Source organism: Falco biarmicus, chromosome 9 (genome assembly GCF_023638135.1).
Source record: "Falco biarmicus isolate bFalBia1 chromosome 9, bFalBia1.pri, whole genome shotgun sequence".
NCBI lineage: Eukaryota > Metazoa > Chordata > Aves > Falconiformes > Falconidae > Falco > Falco biarmicus.
In genome coordinates this window covers 24821016-24846652 of record NC_079296.1, presented here as the reverse complement: position 1 = coordinate 24846652, position 25637 = coordinate 24821016, and the positions used below count along the sequence as shown (strand labels likewise).

Below are 25637 nucleotides of genomic sequence, written 5' to 3'. Positions count from 1 at the left end.
TAGTTTGCCAGCAATGAAATGGTTAGTCAAATATGTGCCTGTCTTTCCTGTAAATCCCACTAATCATTAAGTACCAGATGGTGTCATTGCATAGTGCTGGGGAAACATCGCCTGATATTTTACAGCCAAGTTTAGTGTTAAGAAAACATAGTCTTGTAAATGTCAAATTGACTATTAAGTAATCCTGCATTAGAGTTTTTCAGAATTAAAACCATACCGTACATGGACTTTGGGTAGAAGGAATAATTCCAGTTTAGCAGCCATGGATAACACCATCTATAGTGTCATCGAGGCATATACCCAGTGGCTATTCATGTAGACAGCACAGGAAGAACTGAACAGGGACCTATTACTGGAGGCTTATGACTCATTTACCTGCATTAAGCGACTTGCTTCCCATCCCCATCCCCGTGGGTGGGAAAGCCTGGGAGAGTTTTTATCTCCCAGAGGGTAATGCTAACATAAATCTGGAATGTGTTACTCAAGCCACCGTAGCCATGAACTGTACTAGTCTGAGGACAAAATTTTCAGACTTTAGCCTCAAGTTCTGTAATAAGAATTCAGGAGAGATGAGACCTTCTTAAAAGCTCTTGGCGTATATTGAAAGATTTCCTTGCAAAGTCACATTAGTTAATTAAACATCACAACACCATGGTGATAACAAGACCAATTTTATTTTCATTTTCACTTAAAAGATGGGCAAGTGGGGGAACTGTGAGGTTAGGGATTTTATTTTTCATTTTGTGTGTTACAATTAATGCAGTTGGCGCTATAGATATTTAATGTTTCCAAACATTAGCTCGTAACTGACTAGCTTGTGATTACACAGTAACTCAGTGACAGAGATAGAAATGGAACCTAGATATAGAGTAAGATATTTTTTATTGGTTGAAATACTGTAGGTTGTTGGGGTTTTTTTTTGAATTTCAAGTCAACAAAAATATTTTAGAATCCATGTTAATGCTATCAAAATGTTTCTTTCTAAAAATGAAACAAAGGAGCATCCTGAAATGTTTGAAATATTTTGTAGGCTTTTAAAGTGATTTAAAAATTTGAATAAAATCTCATTTTGCAATATATGAGCTTTAAAATTAAAGTAGGGAGAGGGTACAGTCTGAAACAAAATGTTTGGATGAAGCCAACATAGAAGGAACCTGACTCCTATTTCCATCTTGATCTTTTGCGATGCAAAGCAGATATTGGTCCCTAATATCCAAGTTAAATGTTCAGCATGCTTATAATGTACTTCTTCATAACTGTGATCAGTAGCTTACAAGAGTGATCAACAAAGTTTGAGAAAACTTTGTAAGCTTTATATACTTTTTTTTTCTCCATGAGCCTATTTTTCCTAATCTTAATTCTATCCTGTTTTTCAGCTACAGATTGCTAAGTGTTCTTCCAGGGACTTTGTGATAGATTTCATGGATATCTAAGAGGATAATCTCCTAAATGACCCTAAGAACAGGAAAAAAAATCACTTTGTCTCTGGGAAACCCTGCAGGACTGTTCTATAGAGGCTGCACAGACCCCACCTGTTCTGTTTGTGCCTATGGTTAGTGTAATGTTCAGGCTGCCATTCCCATTTCTGAGCACAGTCCATGCTTTTGTAAAATTAATTTATGGAAAACTGACACAAACAGTTAGATCTGGGAAAGCACCTTTGTAGATGGTTGGGAAAAGACACCTAGTGTGCTACTGTAGGAGTATTACAGAATATTTTCTAGTTTACCTTGGACTAAAAGCAAGTTTCTTGTGTATATTTACATTTTATGCTGATTAATGATTTTATCTTACAAAGGAAATTTGATACTAGTATCTTATACTATGAATGGAAGCTCTAAATAGTAGCTGATGCATTGAAAGAACCCCTAAAAGATGTTCAATGCCTGACTTTGCTGTTGGGTGATGCTTCTCTCCTTACTGCTTGCTTTCCTAGGAAAATAAATGTTTGACTTTGTAAAAGTCCTGTGGATGCCATGCTATCAGGGTCCCTCATCTCAAAGCTCTTTTAGCAAGAGAAATGTAAAAGATACTGGCTATGAAGATGGTGTGTGCTTATGAAGGGAAATAATTTAAAATACTTTAAATTCTACTTTAAAACCCATGAACTACATAATAAATGAACCACACAAAAAGAGCCACATGATAGCAAGCTCTCAATACATGTACCGCCTCTGAAATTCTGGCTGCAATCATAGTCAGAATTAGTTCTTTCAACGGGTGGTGTATACCCTCTGGAAGAGCAATTTTAGAATAAGTTGCCTTTGAGGAACTTTTCTTTCTAACCTCCTTTTGCTTGAGAAACAGCGTAGCTTGCAGAAGGAAGGATTACCCTGTCTCCACTAATGTAACTGTGGATGTCCTTACATAAATACTATCTGGCTTTTAGAAGTTGTGATTTGTTGTGATTTTAGTACAATTTGTGATGTTAGCCATATTTATGACTGTAATGTACTGTGGCTGGCAGTGATTTTTTATTTTCTTTTTTAAGACTGGAAAAGTAAGGGCTGAAAAAGTCAGTGGTTTTAAATTTAAAGCTTACCACTAAATGCCACATACTGTACTGCAGTTAGGGTCTTCAGCTGTCAAAAAGCCTTTTGCTTTGGTCTCTCATCTGCCAGTTTTCTTTATGTCCCAGGGGCTACTCTTTTCTCTTATTTCCTCCATTGCTAAACTTTGATCTCTTGGTAATCCCCCCAGTCTCTTGTGACTAAGTGTCTGAGGCTGGAACAGACCACATAAATCACTAGTAAGAAAGATCTGAGGAGGGATTTGTTAACCAATATTTCTCCCAGTTAAAATTGATCCCTGGGCTGGATCCCAGTGCCATGTCTGTCTGGACAGCACATGGTGGAAGGAACTGTTTCTTTCCTATGCAACAGGGTACCAGATAAGATGTGCAAACTTCGTCACTGTATTCCACAGGCCAGTGATGGAAGCTTCGGTGCTGTACTGCAGGCTCATGCAGCATGCCTGGGCTGACTTCATTCTGTCTCTCCCTGATGTACATAAACTCAAACACAAATTAATTTCAGCCTGTCAGTAAAAGTCCCAAAGTAATTCTTTGTGATACTTTGTAGGAAACAGTGATGAAAGCCAGCCCTCTAATTAATATATTGAATAATGCATCTCTCTGAGGCATATGGGGATCTCCCATACTGTCATAGCTTGGCAAAACTAATCAAAAGCTAAGCTGCCAGGCTGACAGTAGTATCATATTTTGCACTTTCTGGCTAGCAAGGAATGTTCTGCTTTTTTGTGGGGACTTTGGCTTGGGTTTTGGCTTTTGTTCTGTACTGCACTAATCTCTCTGTTTCTGGGCCAATGGGTGAATTTTCTGTGTGGGAGAGAGCCCCTCTTGCCTTCAGATGACTGGAAGAGAAACATTTAGGAGTTGTTTTAAAAATCACCACTGTTTTGAGAAGTTTAGGAATGACCTTTTCACATACTCTGCTACTGGGCATAATTTCCCAGCCATTTCATTCAGTGGCAAAACACCTTCTGACATCAGGGAGTGAGCATCTTTCCTGGATCCAGCCTCCCTTCTTCCCCAGAGACCTCATCCTAGATGGCCCACTTGGACTTCAAGAGACACACCTTTCTGGGAGTTTTTACAGCTCATGTTTCTTTACAGCAGCCAGGGTTGCAAGCATTCTTGCATTGGAGAAAGTGGCAATCTAATGGAGAATTTATCCTCAGTAAGTACATCAATAATATTAGGGACGGTTTTTGCTTGAAACTGGATTTTCAGTCAAACCTCAAAGCTCTTCAGGTGGATTTTCTCAAGAAGCATCAGGAAGTATCCAGGTAAATTCCAGTTCGTTTCTCTGAACTGAATTCAGCCTCTGAACCTTTGGAAGTTTGCCTGCCATTTTGTTGAACAAAAACAGTTGTTTTATTTAACAGAAGGAGCTGAACCCATGCTGTGCAGAAAGAACAGTCTTATCATGGCAAAACAGACAAGATGTTTCTGCATTCATTTAAACATGGGCCATTTGTGTCACTCAATAACATCCGTTAAAGATAAGGAGGTCCCTCTTTACGCCTTCAGCCTGTTGGAAATTAACAAACTCTCTTAAAACGACAATTCATCAGCAGTTATATGAGGCAGAATTCATTCTCAGCAAGAGAAGAAATTGAAACTCCCATCCTTTTGTTCCCTGGCATTCCCCTGAGCCTCCTCTGTAGAATGAGATGAGTTTAATTCTGCTATTGTTAGGCATAGTGAGCATGAAGTTACATCAGAACGTAAGAGGAGGAAGGAGTATCTTATTAGCTGCACTACAGGTTCTTTTAAATAATGTTGATTCAGTAACTTGTCTCTTGCTGATCATATACAGAACGAGGACGAGAAGCCAGTGAGTGAGGCTGTTTCACTTGCGTATTTGTAGTGAGCTAATTGGAATAGGAGATAGCAGTGGTTATCACAGCTCTGTAATTATCTCACAGATAATTGTCCTCCACTGGGCAGAAGGCAATAAAAATGGGATGTAGACACATTTCCATGTTTAGTGAAATATTAGAGGTTCTGCAGCTGCGTTTGAGGAAGAAACACACTGGCCTATGGCTGCCAGCAAGGACTTGGGAAATAATAAATAATGCCTGTAGACTTCAGAGATGATTTCAGTAGATCTGGGTTTTCTCCCACAGGATAAAATCCTGCTTTTTATTGAGGAAAAAAAAAAGAAAAAAGAAAACCAAACAAAAAAAAACACTGCCAGTTTTTTGGCCAAATGGTGCAGAAATTTTCTTAGGTTTTGCTCACAATATTTTTCATTTTCAGGTTTTCATTGAAAATCTTTGAAGGAAGGAGACACATTCCATTATAGTATTGAATTCAGGGGCAATCTGCAATTGTGACTCTCTAAAGCCCTTTTTGGATCTGCTGTAGTTTCTCCAGAATTCTTTTTTTTTTTCTTTTTTTTTTTCCTTTCTACAAATCAGTAGATTTGAACAGTGCGTTGACACTTCGGAATTTGCCTTGAGGCTACAAAATAGCAGAGTATTACTTTTCATTTGGCCTTGTACTATTCTTTCCTTTTATTGCTCTTCTATAACAACAGATTAAGGACCCAGCAAAGAGAAGCTCTTGATTTACTTACAACTTGGCCATATATCTTTACTTCCTGACATGTGGGTAGCACAAACTCTCATCGCAGCATTCTGCACTGAGCTTTCTTACTTGAAAAGGATAGCGCTTTGGGAATGGGAATGCTTGGGGACTCTGCTGTTGTGAAGAGCTGGGAGTGTGTCTAGTGCTCAGCCCCCTGGGAAGCCTTGTCTCCTTATTGTTTGTGCATTCATCTAACTTGAAGCAAAGGAACCCACAAAAGCTCCGTGATTTCTCTGGTCTCTCCTTCTACAGTGCCACTCTTCCACTGACAGAGAGAGCTGCAGGTGGCTGTGGTGGCTATTTTATTCATCTCTTCTCTATTCGGTCTGTGAGGATGCTTCTGGTTTGAATACAAGCCTGTCTTGTCATGAGACACAGTGATCTGCAGACCTCCTGTCACCATTGCTTTTACCAATTGTAGCTGCACAGGCTTGCTGTTTCTGCAGACAGAGCCTGTCTGCGTATCTGTCTGCTGCCAGAATCCTTTTTGTTTCCTGCTTCTTTGTCTTTTCCTCTTTTGGATGTTGGGACAAATGAGCATCTCACTCTCAGTAGCTAATTGAGTGTGATTTTTTTGGGGGGCAAGCAGGCATGTTGATGCATTTATGCTTGCTGGTCCAGAACAGGGTAGTTTATTCTTCTCTGTCTTTCTCCTTCCCCTTCTTCTTTTCTCATTCTTCCTTTGGTGGCTGGTGGTTAAAAGTCAAAAAATGAAATAAACCATTTGTTCTCTTCAGGCTGTTAGCATCTGAAATGCAGAGAAACAACTGTCACATAAGGTTTATGACAGAAATCTACTTTTTCACATTGTCTTTCTCCAAAATGCATAAACTGAACCACAAATTTATTTCCAGAATGTTAGATGTTATCCCAGGGTGATTCTTCACAATACCCTGCAACAGGGAATGTGGAGACTCATCCTTCCTTAATTAATACAATGTACAATGCCCATGGGCATATGGGGCTCATCAGCATATCTTATACATTTTGTCTGTGCCAAGTTTCATACTGGCATCTTCTCTTTGGACAATTTAAATTTTATTTTTATTCATCTATGGCTGCATTCATGTATTACATGATGACTCTCACTCTGAAGCTTTTCAGAGGCATTGTACTCTGCCTGCGACTCTGTTGATAGCTGAATCACTGAGCCTTAGCGTTCCAAGCATGTCATATTTGCAGTGAGAAAACGTTCATACAAATGAGGGCAATTAAACACACAGTGAGCTGACAGTCCTTACTTTGGTGTAAAACATTGCTTGAACGGGTCACATTTCAGATACTTTTGGTAGGAGACAAACTCAGAGGAATATTATGAATCTTCTAAGCATTCCATTCAGGGAGGGAACCAGTAACTGCAGTGAAGTCCTTGGCTGCAGGCTGTGCTGATGGCTTACTTTGAGCATCTACTTTGCTTTTCTAAAGTGGTCAGAAACAAGGCTGATTTATTTTTCCTGAAAAAACCAAAGTAATAATCTATAGCAATTCCCCATCTACATGACTCTCAAAGGAGGGTAGCCAAGCACTGGGCAAACATCAATTAACTGGGCTTCATAATGTAGTAGGCACTTAACTAATTTTAAATCAAATGCAGGGTAAGAGATGAAATCACTCGTTATGTCAGTGATTAGTCTTGGAAGAGAAACAAAAACTGTGCTTGTGTTTTACAGATCTGTGCAAGGCATAGCTGGCTAGAAAATGCCATTTCCTGGATTTATTTATTTTTTCCAAAAAGCTGAAAAAATCACCATCCATACCACATCAACAACCACCCACCCACCCCCTGCAAACTCTTCTACTCATAAATTTTCCTCTGGGAAACAAAGTTGGTTAAGTATGATGAACTATTCTTCTGGAGTGGATTGCCCCCTCCCCCAATAATTTGGCTTAGATTTTGATCACCAAAATTACTTTAGTACACAATAATTTCTGCATTTTGGATTTCCACTTCTTCCTATTCTTTTCTGATTTTTCTTTTCCTATTCCAAAAAAAGAGGGATGGTGGAGGAAGAAAAGGATGAGAAAGGAGACAAAGCTAAAACCATGTCATTTTTTAGTGTTTCCAAAAATACACTTGTATTGTTTTCTCAAAGGATTTGAAATTTAGCATATTAAAGTAAAACTAAAGGTGTCCTGCAAAAAGTGTCCCTTCCTTCAGAAAGCAAAATAGAATCAAACCCTTCTGTTGCAATATGTTTCAAACTTGTCCACCACAAAGCTTTCAGAGCTCTAATCTCAGGTAAATCCCCATTCTCCTCTCCAGAAATGCATTCCTCAAAGCATCACTGTCTGTGTTGTGTGGGTGTGGGACAGGGAGCTCATGGTCTGTTGTGCCCTGAAGCTTTGAGACATCTTTGAGACATCTTCAAGACAGTAACATCTTAACTTGATGAGCTGATGCGTCATTAAATCCACCATATCCTGATGCTGGTGCTACTAAGACTTGGCAAAAAAAAAAGGCTTCTTACTCAATTAGCATAAGGCCTCAAGGGCTGCTTTTATATAGCCTGGATCAGCTGTACCCTGATGAGTCAGGAGCAGCAAGCTGCATAGGAGTGGCTTATTTAGTTCATAAGCAAGCAGCAGGAATGTGCTTGCACCTGGGAGCACACCCGCTACGAGTGCTGGCTTGACGCAGCTGACAGATCTGCTCCCTGCATGAGTCTCAGTCCCCATGAGAAGTTATTTCAGGCACCACTGGGAAATTAAGATGCCACCTCCAGCACATGCCCTGCCTGTGCTACTGGCCCTTTTGAACCTTGACAGGGCTGCCTGTAAGGATCTTCACCCACACACTTTTTTGAGTTTGTTTCACAAAAATTTGGATTGGTTTATTGAGGTTTATAGTATAGGTTGGGGACGAAATGCCAGAGGATTTTAAAGGACTAAGACCTATTAACTGGGTGAGAACCAGACACAGAATTATTTGTACTTTCTTAGGTTTTGGTGTTAGCATACAGGAGAAGGAAAATACATGAATCAACAGCAGCTTTGTTCTGTTGATAAATATACTTTAAAAGTATTTTCAGATTCAGTGGAATTTCTTTCCCATTGCTGTTAGTTTCTGTGACATAAAGAGTCACCTTCTTTTATGTACTGTGAAGAGAAAAAAAATGTTTCTGTGTGCAGCAGAGCCTGCTGTGCTGTGTGGATTCTCTAGTGATTTGTGACATGGTTGAGCCTAAATGTCAGCTTTTCCCTCAAGGAAAGGATTGATTTGGACCTCTTTCCTCTTCCAGGCCTGCTGTATCCATAAAATGATTGTGTGTAGCACCTTCATAGTTCTGGGACCTGTAATCCACTGAATTTACAGGTAATTTACAGGTTTAGACATCCAGCAGGTACTGGGATGAGATGCAGGAAGGTAGATGCATGTACACACATATGGAAACACCTGCAGATGCTGTGAACACGTTAAGTTTTGTTTCCTTTGATACTAGGTAGAATACCTCCTTAAAATTAATTGGGACCTTTTTAACAAGGACTGGCTTTGCTGAAAAGAAATTAGCTGAGAATAAACACTTGGCGTTTTTTTTGCCTTACCTTGCAAGCTAAGTCTCACAACAATTATTCTGATGATGTCCAGAATTGTAGCTTCACAGAAATTAGCACTGGAAAAGACGCAGAAAGCTCCAGGGACCTGGCTAAGACACTTTCTAACAGTATCTTCCTGCCCAGCTTTTTTTTCCAAGCTTCATTTGAAATATGCTGTGCAAGGAGGTTTTGTCCATAACTCTTCAGAGACCTCATCACATCCTACTCCATCCAGCAGCATCTCCCCCTGTTCAGCCACGGAGGATGATACTGTATTTATGTGTTTAATAAATACATTCTTTCCACCAACAGTTCAACATTTGTATCTGTTGTTAACTAGGGTAGTTTATGACATGTTGTCAGCCTGGGGTGTATGCAGCTTGCGTGCACAGTGGCTGTTACGTGCACAGAGTTAATGCCTGATGGAGCTAGTTTTAGGCTTGACTTCAGTAAATAACAGATGAATACACAGAATCCCCTTGACTGTCTGAAGGTAACTGCCATTATTGATACCTAGGAAACATGATGCCATATCAGATGGAGAAAGTAGCCTGTTAACTGTTGGCCCATGTTGGAAAGGTATGTATACATTAGCAATGGTGGTATGTGAGAAGATCCAGATCAGTTGAGCAGGAATTGTATGGATCAATTTATGCTCCTATCTGCCCATATAGACATGGACCTTTTGTTGCTTGGATGAATTAGTCCCATGCATTGCTTGCCTGGTACCACACAGAAGTGTTTATGCATTTCTGGGGCAGTATACAATTAAAGTTGCAGCAGACTGATTGGCAACATCCACTAATCTGACTGCAGTGAAAGGGTGCGTTTTTCTCCCTTTACGTATTATTGCACAATAAATGTGCCTTGTTACTTCCCATTCCTAGCCCTTATCTACTGCACAACATCCTGCTAAGTAGTCTCCATCTGTTTCCTCCATCTCTTTACGTGAGCGGTGACAATATCCTTCAGTCTGACATCCCAACCTGCAAAAATGAGTTTCCAAGTTGGCATCTTGGGAAAGTCTCAACATGTTGTAAAAGTTTTGATTTTGTTTTCAAAGTCAGAGCTAGTGAATGCCATCTTGACTGGTCAGAAACTAGGCCAAGGGTATCTCTAGCAAAAAGCTCAATCCAGAAGATTCCACACCTAGTTTGAAAGGCTGATCACTGTGACCTGATTTTTTACTTTGTTGTAAATACTTAATACAAATGTTGCTCACATCCAGTGATACCCACTCCCATCTCCCAAGATAGTGGGTCCAGGAGATGGAGGAATAGAGTACCTCTTATTCTCTATTGAAGGTTTAGGCAGCAAGGATCAACAGCAGGCAGTCTGAATTGCAAAGCGTTTTTGATCTTTTGATGCTAGAGCAGCTAAACTGCAGTGCTGCCTTTCATTATTAAATGTCCATTATTAAATGTCCAATGTCTGGGAAATGGATAGAAAAAAACCCCACAAAATTTGTTTATTTCATGGAAAGGCAATAGAATTGGTAGAAACAGTGAGCTGAGGTGTGTGGTAGGTGCAGGTAACCCAAACAGTCTGTGTGTTTCTTTTTTGCTTTCTTTGCATCTGCTAGTATTTTTACTTTTGAACTACATAGTGTCTTACATGGAAACATTTTGGAACAGCTACTTACAATGCAGAATACTGTGTTTTCCTTGCCCTTCTCACTTACTCTCCCTCCCAGTCAAATGAAATATTAGCAGAGCGACCTAGTAAATGTGCATCCATGCACAATGCTCTTCCCTCAAAATAGAGATAGGGATCTTGCCAGGATCCTATCCATCCTTCAGCTTTCAAGAACACACAATCCTCTTCTGAAAAGAAGGGAAGGAAGATCCCATGAAAATCAAGAGCTACCATGAGAATAAAAAAACAAAAGCAGCAGCAAAGATAAAAAGTAGCCATTGTTTCCTTCCTGACGGGATTCAGAGGTAGTTTGAATTCTTAACTGGGCAATGATCCTGCACCAGCTGCAATACTGGCTGCAGGCTCCATGTTTCAAAAAACTGCCTTTGCAGCAGTCAGGGATTGTGTCAGCAAGAAAAAAATGACCTTCCCTGTCACTTCTGCTTGCATCCTCTCAGCATTTTTCATCTGAGTGGTGATAAATGAAAGAGATGGTGGAGGATGTTGATTTAGCATGGTTTCTCACAGTGAGAGTGCCCTTTTTTTCTCCCCGTGGCCATCCAAGGCAGCAGCACACATGGATGCATTTTGTGGACCTTGGTTTAGTTTTTGCTGCCTGGAGTTTGTGCAAATACAAAACACAGTGCTGGGCTGTGCATGGAGCCTGAGGTGTGACCATGTGGCAGGAAAACTGTTTTCAAGCTGAGCTCGAGCTTCTGAGTGTTGTTACATACTATTGTCTTTGTAAGCCTCTGAAATAGAACTGTTTGTCAACCAGAGAGCCAAGAAACCCCTTCCTAAACACCCCACTCTGTGGGCTCCACTTGGTTGTAGAGGATGTGCAAGGGAAATGGTAAGTCAGGGGGTGCTGACATCTCATCATACTCTAGTTGCTCAAATAACTTTGAGCAGTACAGCCTCCAAATCTTCAGAGAGATAATGTATGAGGAAATACAAGGCTGCAAATGTGTCTTTTCTTGTTTTGTTGCTAGTCTTGTATTGTCAGACCTGCAAGGTGGTTGTACTGAGTTCTTGAGACCAGAGACATTATTACATGGGGATAAAGGAATAGCTTTAGAGTCTCTCTGTGCATTTTTGCAGCTGTGCTCCAGGACCTGCATCCACATTTTGCTCTTCCCACTGACTGACTTTTTTGCATTTGTCATGTAAAGCTTCTCCAGAAAAATTATGAGAGACCATTTACTGAAAATACCCATATTCAGGAGCTGGAGCACTGCAAAGCAAAGCTGTGCTCTTTGCCAGTGGGAACAGATGTAAGGTGAGGCATGAAGAAACAGCATTGACTAGGGATTTGTTTTGCCATCAGAATCTTTGGTATGAGACAGCGACTTAGTTTGGGAGAAGTAAAGGTGACCGATGCATTACTTTACAGGCTTGTTATCTGCCTGCAGATAACAGGAGCTGGTCTTGCTTTTGGCTTGCAGGAGATTGAGTCATAAGCAGAGGAGTACTAGGGAGGTACTGTGTGCTGGTCCTTTTTTCATCATTGTTTTCTGAAAAGAACCATCAGGCTTGTCAAAACTAATTAAGGAAACAAGTAGATGGCACTGGGAAAGAAGTTTAAGCTGGAATTACATGTTTCAGGAGACTCCTGTTGTCACCTGGTACTCACTTAATAGACATTATGAGTAGAACCACAGAGCCTGTGTATGCAACTGCATAATGGTAATGAGTATTTTGGATTTTGTTTGGAGATACTTAGGTTCTTCTAATTACAGTCCCTTTTAAATGAATAGCATTTGGGCAGATTGATGTTTTGTATTACTTGGACCAGGAGTAGGTTTGCCCCATTGCGGCGGGGGGAGGAACAGTGCCCTCTCCATCTGCAGAAGAGGGACACAGGAGGTGTTGTGGGAAGCAGGTGAGGCAGCCTGGCATTGTGGTGTCAGAACACAGCAAATGGCTCTGGGTAGAAGGCTGCTGTCTGGCTTCCAGAAGGAAGCCTGGACGATGCAGGCTCCAGGGTGAAGGCTAGATTTGAGTAGGAAGCCTGCTGGGAAAGGCTGTGGGGCAGGTCCCTAATGTGTTCCCAACTTGTACCTAAAAGTGCTGAAATTACCACTCCCTTTGATAAAGTTGTGATTGATAGATCTGTTGGTAAGCATGTATCTCTGTCCCTATTGGTCTGTCATAGGCAAGGGTCACGGCTGCTGAACAGCTAGAGTTACATTTTGGGCTACTAATGGGAAAAAGGCAGAAAAATTCTGCTATGCACAGAAAGATGCGTGCCCTTTCTATATATATTGGGAAATAACATTGCTGCACACCATAATGTTTTTCACTGACATTTTAAGGAATTACTTCTTGTCCTACTGTCACTTTTAACTGTCCAGCTATTCAGAAGGTTTGACCCTGATAATTACACAGTCACAGGGACTCAGGCCCATTCTGGCATCCTTACTGATAACAGACAGTGCTTTCTTCCTTGTGGGATCACCCTGGAACTGATGGTAGCGATTAAGGAGCAGACTATTTCTCACTGAGAGTAGAATGATGAAAGCTCTGCCTGTGTGGCTTTGTTTTGTTGCGTTGGGGTTTTTTGGCTGCAATTCACAGTGTGTTGTGAATGGACTCGCTATCGATGCGGTGCTGTAGTTAACAAGCGGTGCCAGTTTCGGTTACCTACACAGTGGGTCATAATGTAGTTGTTTTGACATTTGCAGCACTGGCTGATCTTGGCTGAACTCTGGCACGTCCGTGTGTTTGTCATTGCTTCAATCACTATATTTTCAATGAGATCCACAAAAACGTATCAGAGCATTTGTATTTTGTTTGTTCTTTTCTTTTTGGCCTTTTCTTCTTATCCTTTTTTTTTCTTTTTTTCCTTTCTTTCTTTTAATGTTTAGCTGTTGATGCCCCAAGGATGAGAGCAGCAAAAGATTGTGGTAAAAGTGTTTCAGAACATTAGGGAATTGTGAACGTTGGCTGGCTCAGAGGGAATCTATTATTTACAATCTACTGTATCAAATTCAGCTTCCACCAAATTAGAAACTGATTTTTGTCGTTGTCCCTTTTTAATCTAACCCTTTGGTTAACTCAGGAGAAGCAGCTCCATAAATCACGTGGACATCTATGGATTTTTTTTTCCCCTGCCAGCCATTGCCAGGACTAAATGTTCATCTCCCAGTAATTCTTATCAGCCAGGACACTAATAATACCATTTCTGTTCTGGGATTGACTTTCCCTCTGCCAGGAGGAAAACTATCTTTGTAATGTGCCTTGCAAAACATTTTTAGGGAGTAAAATAATTCACAGGAAGATTTGACTTGAGGTGCTTGGGTTTCAACTAGTAAGGTTAAAGAAACTCATCATGCTGTCTTTTATGATTATCAAGGACCATGGCATGGGATCATGGGGTGAATAGTAAATTCTTTCTTGCATTTTTTCTTACCAGAACTTTACCATACATATATGCATCATTGTTTTTCTTTTGAAGATGGGGAAACTGAGGTAAACAATAGCGAAATTGCCTGGCAAACCAAGGCAGATCAGGAAACTCAGTCTCTCATGTCATTATTCAGCAAGTGAAACTCCATTCTGATTTGCTGTCTATAAGCGTGAAGCTGCTGTGCCCTCGTCTTGCCTTCAGCATTAATACAGAGCTCTGATTTTACTGGCTCTTGGAACCGGCTCGCTTTGCCACCACAAGAATGTTCATTGTAGTCTTTGTCTTATAGACAAGGGGTAGGCAGGATGACTCACCAGCACCTGGGAAGGTGTTAGTCTTAAAGATTAGTGTATGACCCTTCAGAGTGGGCTGTGTAGAAACACAAAGGAGACAAGCTGGTAGGAGGTAGGGACCTACATGCCAGGTGTCACAAGGTAAACTTGAACTGGTTTTGCTTTCCCTCATCCCCTCTGTGTCTGATTGCAGCCTTTTATCTGACTGGCTGCCTTCTCTCTCTCTCTCTTTCTCTCTCTCTCCCCCCAGGTCGGTGACCGGTTTGGATAAAGAACCTGACCTTGTGCACATGGAAGCCCGGACAGCTGATGGACGTGAGTGCCGGCAGCCAATGCTGAAAAAGCAGGCTTTGAGTCAAGAATGGAGTGGGAATGGAAATTCACTTTACTCATTTTGTCTCTCCATTTACATTTTAATTGACAGGAAAGATGTGGGTCATGGAGTTTGATGTGAGGCATATTCTTGTTTTTAGCCCCTGGGGGGAAATTCAGAGGCTGCAGGGCTTGTGTCTGTGGAGAGCCTGGGCAGAAGCACAATCTATTGGGCCAAGGAGCTGTCTGTTCTGTTCCCTATTTAGCTATTTCAATATCATATATTTCACATGAATCATAAAGATTTGGGCTACCTGCACTGTGCAGTACAGCCTCCGTGCATTTCCAGAGGTGTTCAGAACAGCTGGAAATCTGGGAAAGCACCTACAGCCAGACTTCTCCTCTGTCCAGAATGTCCCTGTGCCCAGGTACCCTTTGTCTTGTTTTCAGTTTTGCTTATGATGTATGAATAGGCACGCCATACAAAAACATTACAGCCCTGAAAAGGTGCCTAGATCTGAAGTAAGAAACAGATAAACAAATACTTCTTAACCCCTCACTGAAATGAATCTGGCCACATTTGCAATAGAGCAGATTCCTATGTAATTAACCTCCAGCGAAGAAGACAGTAAGTATTAGAAGTAGGGTGACTTTTCCCACCACTTTCTCCAAAGTGTTTTAGGTATTTCTCACAGGACCTACAGCATGGTAATCTGTCTGCTCCTGGGGTGGAGCCGGCTTTACTCTAGCTCAATGCCACAGAGCAATGGGACATGTGTCCCTTTTACGCTACAGGGACAGTGCAGAAAAGCAGCATAGGACTGAGGCTGTAGAGGATTTCTGGGAGAAGACCTCATTTGTGTTGGTTGCAAACTTTTCTCTGTTTTAGTCAAGTGCTGTGTGGGCCAGATGCTGTGTGAACAAACTCCTGTCTATCAGGGTGGCTTCTCCGAGGCTGTGAATCTTCTAAAAGCACTCGCTGGCCTCCTACTGCTATTTAGTGATGGCAGCTGAATAAATAACCAGGCAATAAAAGCTCAGGGGTGACAGCTGTTTGTTGGATATGTGGAAAAAGCAAACCAGGCCGGCAGGTGGGTGGGCAAGGTGGGGAGGCTTCTTCAGTGCCTTTGCTGCTGTGTGTGCTGTTGCAGGGATGCTGGGAGAAGTGGCCAAAAGCAAGTAAAAAAAGCAAGCAAGTAAGCAAACAAACTGCTGATGGAGTCTGTTTTCAAACTAAGTTTAAACTTGCCCACCCAGCTATTTGAATATTGGATGTGTCAAGGATGTAGATGCTTTGTTTGAAAGATGTATCCCCAGTATGCAGACAACTCTCTTCCTTCAGGTCCTGTTTGCTTGGGGGGGGGTTGCTGTTTGTTCTGGTTTTAATGTATAAATTCAGCATTTTGAAATTAGCAGTTGATGGCATTGAGGGTTTCACTGAAAGCCAGGCGTAACCAGCAGTGTCAGCAGAACAGGCCCATCGCAAGCCACTGTCCCCGCAGACAGCAGGCACAGGCGAGACCCGGCGGGCTCTGCTGGCCCGGCTGATGTGTCCTACTGGGGGACAACACCAAAATGACTCCTCTCCCAGCCAAGCACAGCTCAAAAGCAGCATACTGCTCCAATTAGAGTTTTTAAGGCTTAAAACTATATTAGTTTGTGTTACAAAACACTGACTGCCTCAAAGCTATAGCCTTACCTGGTGTGAAATGGTACAGCTCTGCGCACTTAGGAGTGGGAGGCTGAACTTTTCTCCTAGTTGGCTCTGTAACTGAAATGAGCCTTCATGCTCTCAGTGAAATGGCTAAGGCACTCAGACCTGCTGGAAAATGCGTCCCTGCAGCTGTTTCCTCTTGATCAGAAAGTTTCTGATGAAAGTTTTCCTTAGTAGTGTGGAGAAGGAAGGGGGGGGGGAAGGTGCTTTTTTAATGCCTCAGGTCAGTTTGGTGGCTCAGTCACTTGATGCATTAACAGACATAGATTTGAGTATTCCCATTGCTCAGTTCAGGGGCAAGAATCCACGCCTTCAATGTCCCTGGCCACTTGAAAAGTACATGATTCTTCTAGTTTTCCTCCATGCTTTTTATTTAAAATAAAATTTAAAAAGAGGGAGGGAATGGTATTTAGGATTAGACTCCTGAACTTAGATGATTTTTTTCTCTTCTTCTTCCTTTTAGTGATAATGGGACTCAAGAACTTGTCTAATACCAATTCAGACACTGGAGCCTAAAATATGCTCTGTGGCTGGGAACAGGTGGTGGGGCTTGCTGTACTCTTATTTATCCATAAGTGAGTCAGGACTATCAATGAGCTCACGGAGCTGGGAGGTGGAAGTCCTCTTCACTGCTCTGGTGTCCATCCTCCAAGATGTCTTGCCCCATGGTTTTGTCTGTCCGGTCATTAGGAATGGTAGGGCCTCTGAAAAAACACCTACCCCACTTTTTTAGTCTCCTTACATATTTGCAAGATGCTGTTAATTCCAGTGCCTAGCTGATCCCAAGCTGTTCCTGTCTGTTGCAGCAGATGAAGTTTTTCACATTTTTTTGACATCTTGGCAGAGCTATTGTAGCAGAATAATAATCTATGCTTGCATTTTTAAATTATAAAAACATGTAGGAGCCTTGGGCGCTGTACCTTCTGCCTGGGTGTAATAGGCAGCAGCAAGGACAGGGTTGGATGCAAGGGAAATATTACAAATACACTGACACAAGCACCCACCAGCACTCCTGGGAAAGATATATTAAACTTTCTGATGTTTAGTGAGATAATCTTCTCCCCACTCACAGATACAATGCAATAAAAAGTATTTTAATTAAAGGAAAAAGAGGCGGGGGGAAAAACTAAGCAGAAAGATAAAACAGGGTAACTAATTCCTGGGGAATAATTTACAGTCCTGTCTACATTTCTAGATCTTTTCCTTTGGGGTAAAAATTGTTGAGGCCAGCTAGTTTTCCCTCCCATGGTAATCTTCACTGGCAGTTTGTGATTTTAAGTCTTGCCTGGCACCAGGTTCTGACTTAAGCAGAGCCAATCTCCCAATGCAACTTGTTTCCATCTGCTGCCCTTGTCCCTGTTAGCTCTGCTGGCCAGCCTTGCCTGCTTGTAGCTGCCTAGTTAACACTGCCAGGAAGGAGCAGACCTTGGTGTCCTGTGTCTTTGCGAGTCACAGTAGCCTGCACGTGGGTCTGCCCTTTGCAGCCTTCAGCACAGTGACAGGTTGGGCTGTTGCAATGTCTCCCTTCAGGGACCCACATCTGTGGGTGTTACCCACCAGAGAGAGCCTCTTGTGCTCCTGCTTCCTGCCAAAGCTATCACTACTAGCGGGCAAAGAAGAGACTTTGTAGCTTGGCTTATTTCACCAGTTCATCACTGCAAATTTCAAGAAAGGGTTTCAGTTTTATCACTTCTAAAAAGGATAAAGATACACTCCAAAATCTCAAGATGGGAGACTGTTAATTAGCAATGGGGGGGTGTTTTTTGCTCCTCAACTGCAAGATGGCTGCACATCTGAGAGAGCCATTCCCTAATCCTAAGTGAGATGTTGGTGGGAAGGGTTTGTGTGGAGGTATGGATGCTGGGATTTGAGCTACAGCAGACCTTCCAGGCTGCTTGATGTCCGTATTGCCTCATTCACAGATGGGCTGAGTAAGTGGCTGGATGTGGGGTTATAAGCACGAGGAGTTTCTGAAGCTGATGAGGAATTAGGGACCACTTCTCAACTCTTTTTGCAGTGCAAAATAATAAAAAAACCCCTGAAGCCAAAACACCCAAACCCTCTAATTCTGGTGTTGCATGGGACGATATATAAATTAGAAATAATTCCCAGATAGAAGCCAACCTCCCTTAAGGCATATATCTCCCAGCAAAAGGTAAGCAAGGCTTTAAAAGCATAGTGTGGGTACATGCCACCTGCTCCTCTGGGCAGCTGTCGTTTTAACTTGTGGCTGTGCAAAACAGGGCTGAAAAATTAACTCCTTTCAGAGAACAGTTAGCATGCCCCCTTGTCTCGTAACATTTTTGTTGAGGGACCCTGTACTTTCTATGCAGGGGAAGATGTGCTCCATGAATAGGACCATAGCTCATGAAGGGATCCTACCCTTCAAGAAGCTTAATCAGGGACTTGGGGTTGTTTCTTGCTTTGAGTCACTCACAAACGTGAACTGGGTGCTGTCATATTTTTCACCTGATTTTTTATCACATGTTAAAGGGAATTATCTTCCATTTTCTGTGAGGCAGCAGGAAATAAAACAAGGCTTGAACTTATTTTGGTGTCCAAAGGTAGACAGGTTCGAGGATAATTTTTTCTGTGTCTGAGAGGGTTTTTTTTCATAGGCTTTGTGTTGTAAAATATATGACAGTAAATAAACAGGAGACTAAATGGAAAATGGGTAGTGAGCTACCCCCCTTCTCCACCACCAGGTTCTTGTGAATATTAATCAGGTGCCATTCTTTAAGTATATTTGATTGCTGGTGTAACACACTCAAAATGACACATTTCCCAATAGGCAGGAAGCTAGTTGTCATGTCAACACTTATGATTTATTTGCATTTATTTGTGACAGGTTTTTATTCCTCTTCCCATTCTGTCACTCAGCAGCAGCAGATTATCCCCTTTTTTGGAGGGATGAGAATATCCAGGCAACTGTGTGGGAGAACATACCGGAGGGAATGAGGTTCTAAAAATACAATTCCTGACCTCTTCTCCTTGTTCTGCCTAAATTTAATGCTACCTCAAAGAACAAGTCAAGGCTGGTGAGCTCTTTGGGTAGCATGGCAGTATAGAAGACCCTCTTGTTTTTGGCCAAAACTTTTATATACTGTAAAAATGTCTTAGATTCCACACTGAAGAGGTAAATAGCAGCTCTGGACCAAGTGTACATTTGTCAGTTGATGAAGAACCTTAATTTATTCCAGCTGAGAGTCTGACCTCTCTACTGCTGCTGGTATTTTATGCTGGGAGAAAGCACAGCCCCGATACTCCGGTTCTTTGGCACTGTCTCTAGATCAGATATTTTTCACCATACACATTAATTACCTCCAGATACTCAGAGCTGGCATCAGCAACAGTTTCTGCTGCTTTAGCATCGTCAGCGGGATGATGTTTTCATTACTGCAGCAGACCTATGCAACTGCTCTGAATCAGCTGTGTAGCCCTTATTAACCTGGAATTCCCAGTGCCCCAACCCAGAACACCGCCTGCAGCCTTTAAACATGGAACTTCAGTCATGCGATTGGGCATGAACCTTTATTAGATTCAAGTTTGGTTGTAGTTTGTGACTTTTTTTAGAAAATATATTTCTAAAAAATTATTATTGTTATCAATGCCTCTGACTTGTGTTTCTTTTGCATTCTTAAGAGTCTGTTGGTGGGACAAGGCTATTGAAGGAGAAACTGCCAGTTTGTGAATGCTGTCTTTGAAGCTGGGAAGGCAGTTAGCCGAGTGTCGGAGGATTTCAGTCATGCCCCCGGTGCTTTCCACTGAACCACATTTTGCTGTCACTGGAAAGGCATAGACTAAGGACAGTAGCAGATTTTATCTGTAAGCTTTGCTAGGATAGTTACTGTCCTTTTAAAATTCCCTTTTATCCTTTTGGGCCCAATTTGACAAGATACTTGCTACAAAGTGCAGCTGTAAACTAAAATTGCTGCACCAGGCTCACCCCAGCCTGTATAAACTCACCGTTTTCTTCACTGGTGGTCTGTCCTCACCCTTTGTAGAAATGCAAACAAGTGTGTGAATCGAAGAAGCTGCAGTGTAAAAGATATGACCCTTTTATCACTGCAGCCATCATCTTCGTTGTATTTTTGTTGTCCCCAGTTTGCAGTTTTCAGAAGAGCAGTTGAAAGGCAGAGGTGGCATATTTAGATTACATACATCCAAAGACACAGTGCCTTGATTGTTCTGTTTCATGAGATCCTTCCTTAGCCTGAGTGAAATAATGCTTAATCCCCTATAAGCCCTGACAGCTTGCTGGAGGTGGGCATGTCTCTTCTTCCCACTCCGAGCAACTTTCTACATGCCCGCCTTTGCCTTATGTCTTCTTCATGTTCTTCTCCTAGTCCTGTTCCTTCTCTCAAGCAACGCCAAGAACTCACAAAGCATCCCGTTAGTGTGATGGTCTTATCTTCTCCCTAGACCAAAGCACTTAATGCCTTTTGCAGTGCATACAACTACTGTTGAGACTCTTCAGCTAGCCATGCTATTTCATGTCCATGGTGTTTCCATACCTAGTCTATGTTGACTATAAAGACTTATGTTTTAGGACATACTTGTCATTTTCACAGCAAAATAAGTTAAACTTAATAGTGCTGGTTTGGGTGCTTTTGTTCTCCTTTGTGTGTTACTACCACAATGAAAACCAGTCATTGAGGCTGGTGGGGATATAATTCCCATCAGAGTAATGGAATCAATGAATTCTACCTGGGTGGCTTTTGAAATCTTCTTCTGCTCCATATGGTCTCATCATCAGTTTTCTGATGCATTTATGATTTGTGCCCTCCATTTATGGTTTGAACTCTAATCTCCTGAGGGTTTTCTGCACAATGGGGAGGGGAATAGTGGGTATGGAAGTGAATTTCTGACTCCAGAGAGTGGAGTTTTAAAGGCTGAAGTAGGTCATGCAATAACATCTATCTATTTGGAGATGAGGTTAAGACTTCCCTTCAGAGACCTTTTTCCAAACCACTGATGATATTTGCAGACAGCAGGCTCCTACCTGGGCATTTCTCATGTGCACATATTCTCCCATTACAGACACCCACTATTTGACCTGTCGGATCCAAGAGTGCTCAGAGACTAAAAGAAGTGGTCCATTTTCGCGCTCCATTGACATCAGCTCCCTTGTTGTTCAGGATGAATATATCTTCATCCAGGTATGTTGTCTTGATACAAATGTAATGTGAATTCTGCCTGCATGAGGTTCTGTGCAAGAGAGGAAGCATATTCTTAGGACAAGTGCATGGGACTGCAAGTCGTAAGAGCTGAGAGTCTATACCTGCTGGCTATAGATTAGCTATGCAGTCTGGGATGATCTCTCTGCTCATCACTTCTTTTATGGTGAATCTGATGTATAATAAAAGTTCATTCTTCAATAATCATAAGGGTCCATGGGTTTCACAGAAGCTCTTAACTTGCTGTTGTTGTGGCTACTTGGAAAATACAAAGTTAGTGAGGAATGGGAGATAAACAAGAAAGGTGTGAGTGATCGTTCTAACAAATGGAAAGGTTTATGCTGATTTGACAGTCAAGTAATGCTAACGGAGTGAACAAAGATTTGCAGTAGGAGGTAAAATAGCAGAGGGATTGGAAAAAGATGTTACAGGGCAACTTCAAAGCAGAAGGTTGCTGTAAATTTGTCAGCTAGTTGATGATGATTTTGGAGATGAGGAGAAAGTGACAGAAATTGAATGAGAAATGACTTGGTTTTGAGATTTTCTGAGAATACATAGGCTGGATGGAACAAGGCCATCCCTCCCCATTTCATACCTGTGGAAGTGTGAGAATGAATAGTATGGTATGGAAGAACACTTCCTGAAGATGTGCCATTTGGGTGAAAAATGGAAACCAAGATGCAGTGATTCCAGGTGATAGAGAGCTCAGGAGACACAGAGATTACAGACATGATGTTAAACGCTCTTCACCAATGCTGAAGAGAGGGAGTGAGGTGAGATGAGATGAGATGAGATGGAGCTTGGATTCAGGTAGTAGAGAAAAGACTTATGCTTCCCTTTTGAGCAAGACTGGGTGATGTTAAACTCCTTGGGGATGTTGGGGAAACATTTTTCTTGCATGTATCCAGCTTATAAGCAAGCTCTGCTCTGTTTATTGTGAAATTTTCTTAGAAATGGGAGTGTAAGAGAGGAGGCTGATAATTCTGTGCTGGGATTAGGTAAAGGACTGGTTCCATATGACCTGGAAGGACGGCAGTATGAAAACTGCATGCACTTGAGGAATATTGGTAGACTTCTCCTGTGAGTAGGGGAGTATGCTGCTCTGGAGATGATTGATTGCTATGGGAGCCACAGCTCCCCTCATTCCCCCATGAAACCCAGCCTGCTGCTACTTCCTTTGGCATCACAGGGGCACCTGCTGCTAGAACACACTGAGAATGTAGCTTTTACAACTTAGTAACTCACAATTTGACTAGAGGCAGTGGCTTTCCAATCAGTAAATGCCCTGCCCTCCAGGGAGTATTTTAGAGAGACTCTCTTGATCTGACGGTTTATGTCAGTGGCTGAAGGTATTGTGGAATATCCAGTTCTTTAGGGCTAGCATGAGCCCTTACAGATGTTTCTCCTTCCACATCTCCCACCTGTGTTAAAACAAGGCTACTCTGTTTAGAAACTTGAGCTCGCAGTGAGGACATCTGCTTGCATTCCTCTGCCTTAAATTAGCAGGGGGATGCTCAAGCTACTAGCTGCTAATTGCTTCAAGTTTAAAAAAAAATGTGTGTGTGTGTTTGTGTATACACATGCATGTATGTATATGTAATACATCAAGTGCCTTGACTGTCCTGAGCAGTGTTTCATTATCGCTTAACGTTTGTTTGAAATGAAAATCATTTACCCACACTTTTAGGAAATGTTAAATATACACGCTGAATGTTTCTGCTGCTTTGGGTAGGAGACTTTCCCTTTCACAGGTTGTCTATCACCTTCCCTCTTTTTTGTATCACATTTGCAGGACTTCTGACTGTCCAGCAGCCTGTCATAAGTAGCTGCAGAAACAGGGCATGGACTGAGTCCATGTAGTACTCGAGTAACACACAGACACTTCAGATTCACAGCACACACCTCTCTGAGCTGAAGGTGTGTTAAATCCACCGTGTCCAGCATATGGTTGATGAGCTATGCAGAGTGTTTGCTCAGTACATATGTAGGAGTGCTGATACGTCCTGGATGTATTAGTCTCACAAGCCATGTGCTGTAGCTGCCTATTATGGGATGTGTCAGATTGACTGTGTGTGCAATGTCTCATGCATATCATTCTGTCTGGATAATCTTGGACAGAAATATAGGAGCCAGCTCTTTTGAATTTCAAATATTAGACAGAAATGAATAAATAAATATCAAATTAAATGTTAAGAACCTGGTGAGGTTTAATAGCTGCATAAAGGATGGGGGCATGAGTTCTGATCTGTCTGTGCTAGAAAAAAATCAGAAGTAATGTCTTGGAGTAGAGAGAGAAATGCATTTCCTTTAACTTTTGTCATGAAAACAGTAGACTTTTAGTCTAAACTGGTAGTCTGTGTTCCTCTAAAGTGAGTGGAGAGATTAAAACCTTTAGGGGCAATTTATCTTCTCCTGCTGCACGTATTGCAGGATGAGATAGGTCTCTGTCTGAATACAGCTTTCTCATTAATATTAGAAGGAACCTAAGCATAGCTTAGAGAAGACCCATAACTTTTTGACAGCTAAAATTAGGGAAGATGAATCCCAGCTATTGGTATCAACATTTTAGATTATCTGCATACAGTTATTTACTAGTGAATATCCATTCTAATCAATTTGATGAACAGACCTGTAGTGCAAGATTCTTGGGAGGCATTAACCTGTGCAACTGTGCACTCAAAGCAAACATGATACTATGGTGCATAATGGATAGGGGAAAGAAGAATATGGAAAATGTTATAGTGCCATTATAAGTCAATGATTGCTTACCATGTGGAATGCTGTTGTGCAGCACTTCTGAAAGGATCTTGCAGGATTGCAGTGCAAAGAAAGATAATGAGAATGATCCTGTGCTTGAAAAAGTCTTGCCCATGAAAAGAGTTTGAAAAGACTGGGACTGGTTATCAGGAAAGGGAGACAAATAACACAGCACATGATGAAAAATGTAAGAGTTTAAGAAGGAAAGAAGAAATAGCTACTAAGAGAGAGCAGGAAGAGTTCTTATGAGTTAAACAGTAGGTAATCACTCTGAATTTATTGATTGACTTTCTATTTGATTGATCGATAGTTATTTAAGCATGCCTAGCACATCACTAAGATTGGATAATTCTACATAAATCGATACATTAAGAGAAAATCCTGCCCTCTGCTTTGTGTGTATAAGTTTTCATTCAGTTCACAAGGTTGCTCTGATGTAGCCAGGAGCCAGTATCATCATCTTCTTTCATGGTTAATACTTAAAATTCATACAGCTTGCACAGCAGGTCATTTATTTGTGAGAAAACTGAAATATGTCTGAATTTATTTACTGTACCAAAAAGAAGCTAATTTGATGAGCAGCTTTGCCATTAAGGTCAGTGGTGGTTGTTCAATTATATAGCTGTGCAGCAGTGAGGCCCATACTCTCCCTACAGCTGTAACACGCCATTCTATATAGTGGTACCACACCTTTCCTTACTGGTGCCTTTGAATACTTGCTACAGAGATAATATCAGTTTTTAAACTAATGTGCAGATATAACATGCAACTGCCTATAAGCTTTGATTTCCTGACAATTACCTGAGCTGCTGCAGTATTCTCATGTGCAGAGCCTACGTTATAAGACCCAGGAGTCAGGGATAGTCTTTATGTATGAATCTAGTGTATTGATATTTTGGAGAATTTCTATGGTAAAAATAAGTCACAGGGGGAATTCAGGGGAAAATATTTTTCAAGCAAGTCTTGTATCAGGTTTTCTAATGAAATTACTCAGGTTGCTGAAAAGAGTCTAAAATACAATAGGCTTTAATGAAAATGGGGATCAGTTTTCAGGAAATTTCGTTTGGGGTGAGAAAGCATTGTTTGGAGAAAACCTTGTTATTTTCCTATAGGTAAACAAATATCATCAGTGCTACTTAGTTCTTTAAAAATGAAAGAGAAGAGCGGGAATGATCAGCGTAAAATTCCTTGCCAACAGATGAAAACTTCCCACTGAAAAGGCAAGAAAGTGTGAGCAAATGTAATGACTTATTGCAGGGAGGGAGGAGAGTCTGGGCCAAAAAAGTCTCAGTACGTCGTTGCTCATTTGTGGTGGTCTGATAACTCCTAAGAGGGTATGAATAGAGCAGTGTGTTCACTGGAAATCATCTTTGCTCTGGGACAGTGGTTTCTGCAGAAAACAATGTTCTTGTGGACAGACCTACAGCTGCCATAGGGAGCTAGTTATTGCTAAGTTGAAGCAGTTGTTCCCAGTTACCCAAAGGTTTTGTGCAAGCTATCTCAAGTGCAATAGCTCAGTGGTTCTGCTGGGTGGCTGAAGTGCCATGTTAGACAAGCCTGGCCGCTAGCAGGGACTGGTGACACTCCCAATGCACTGGTGCAGACCCATGTAGGGGCTGTATTTCCACACAGAACCCTAAGTATCAGGAGAAGGACAACAATAATGGTGACTCTTGTGTGACATGAACATGTG

General features: G+C 41.6%; 1 protein-coding gene across 1 annotated transcript in view; it reads left to right on the top strand.

Moving 5' to 3' along the window:
• SORCS3 (sortilin related VPS10 domain containing receptor 3) overlaps positions 1-25637 on the top strand; it is a 304283-nt gene that overhangs the window by 198866 nt on the left and 79780 nt on the right. The window contains exons 6-7 of the mRNA XM_056352025.1: positions 14235-14299; positions 21051-21169. Of these exons, the coding sequence (XP_056208000.1) occupies positions 14235-14299; positions 21051-21169 (184 nt within the window). The remainder of the gene's footprint in view (positions 1-14234; positions 14300-21050; positions 21170-25637) is intronic.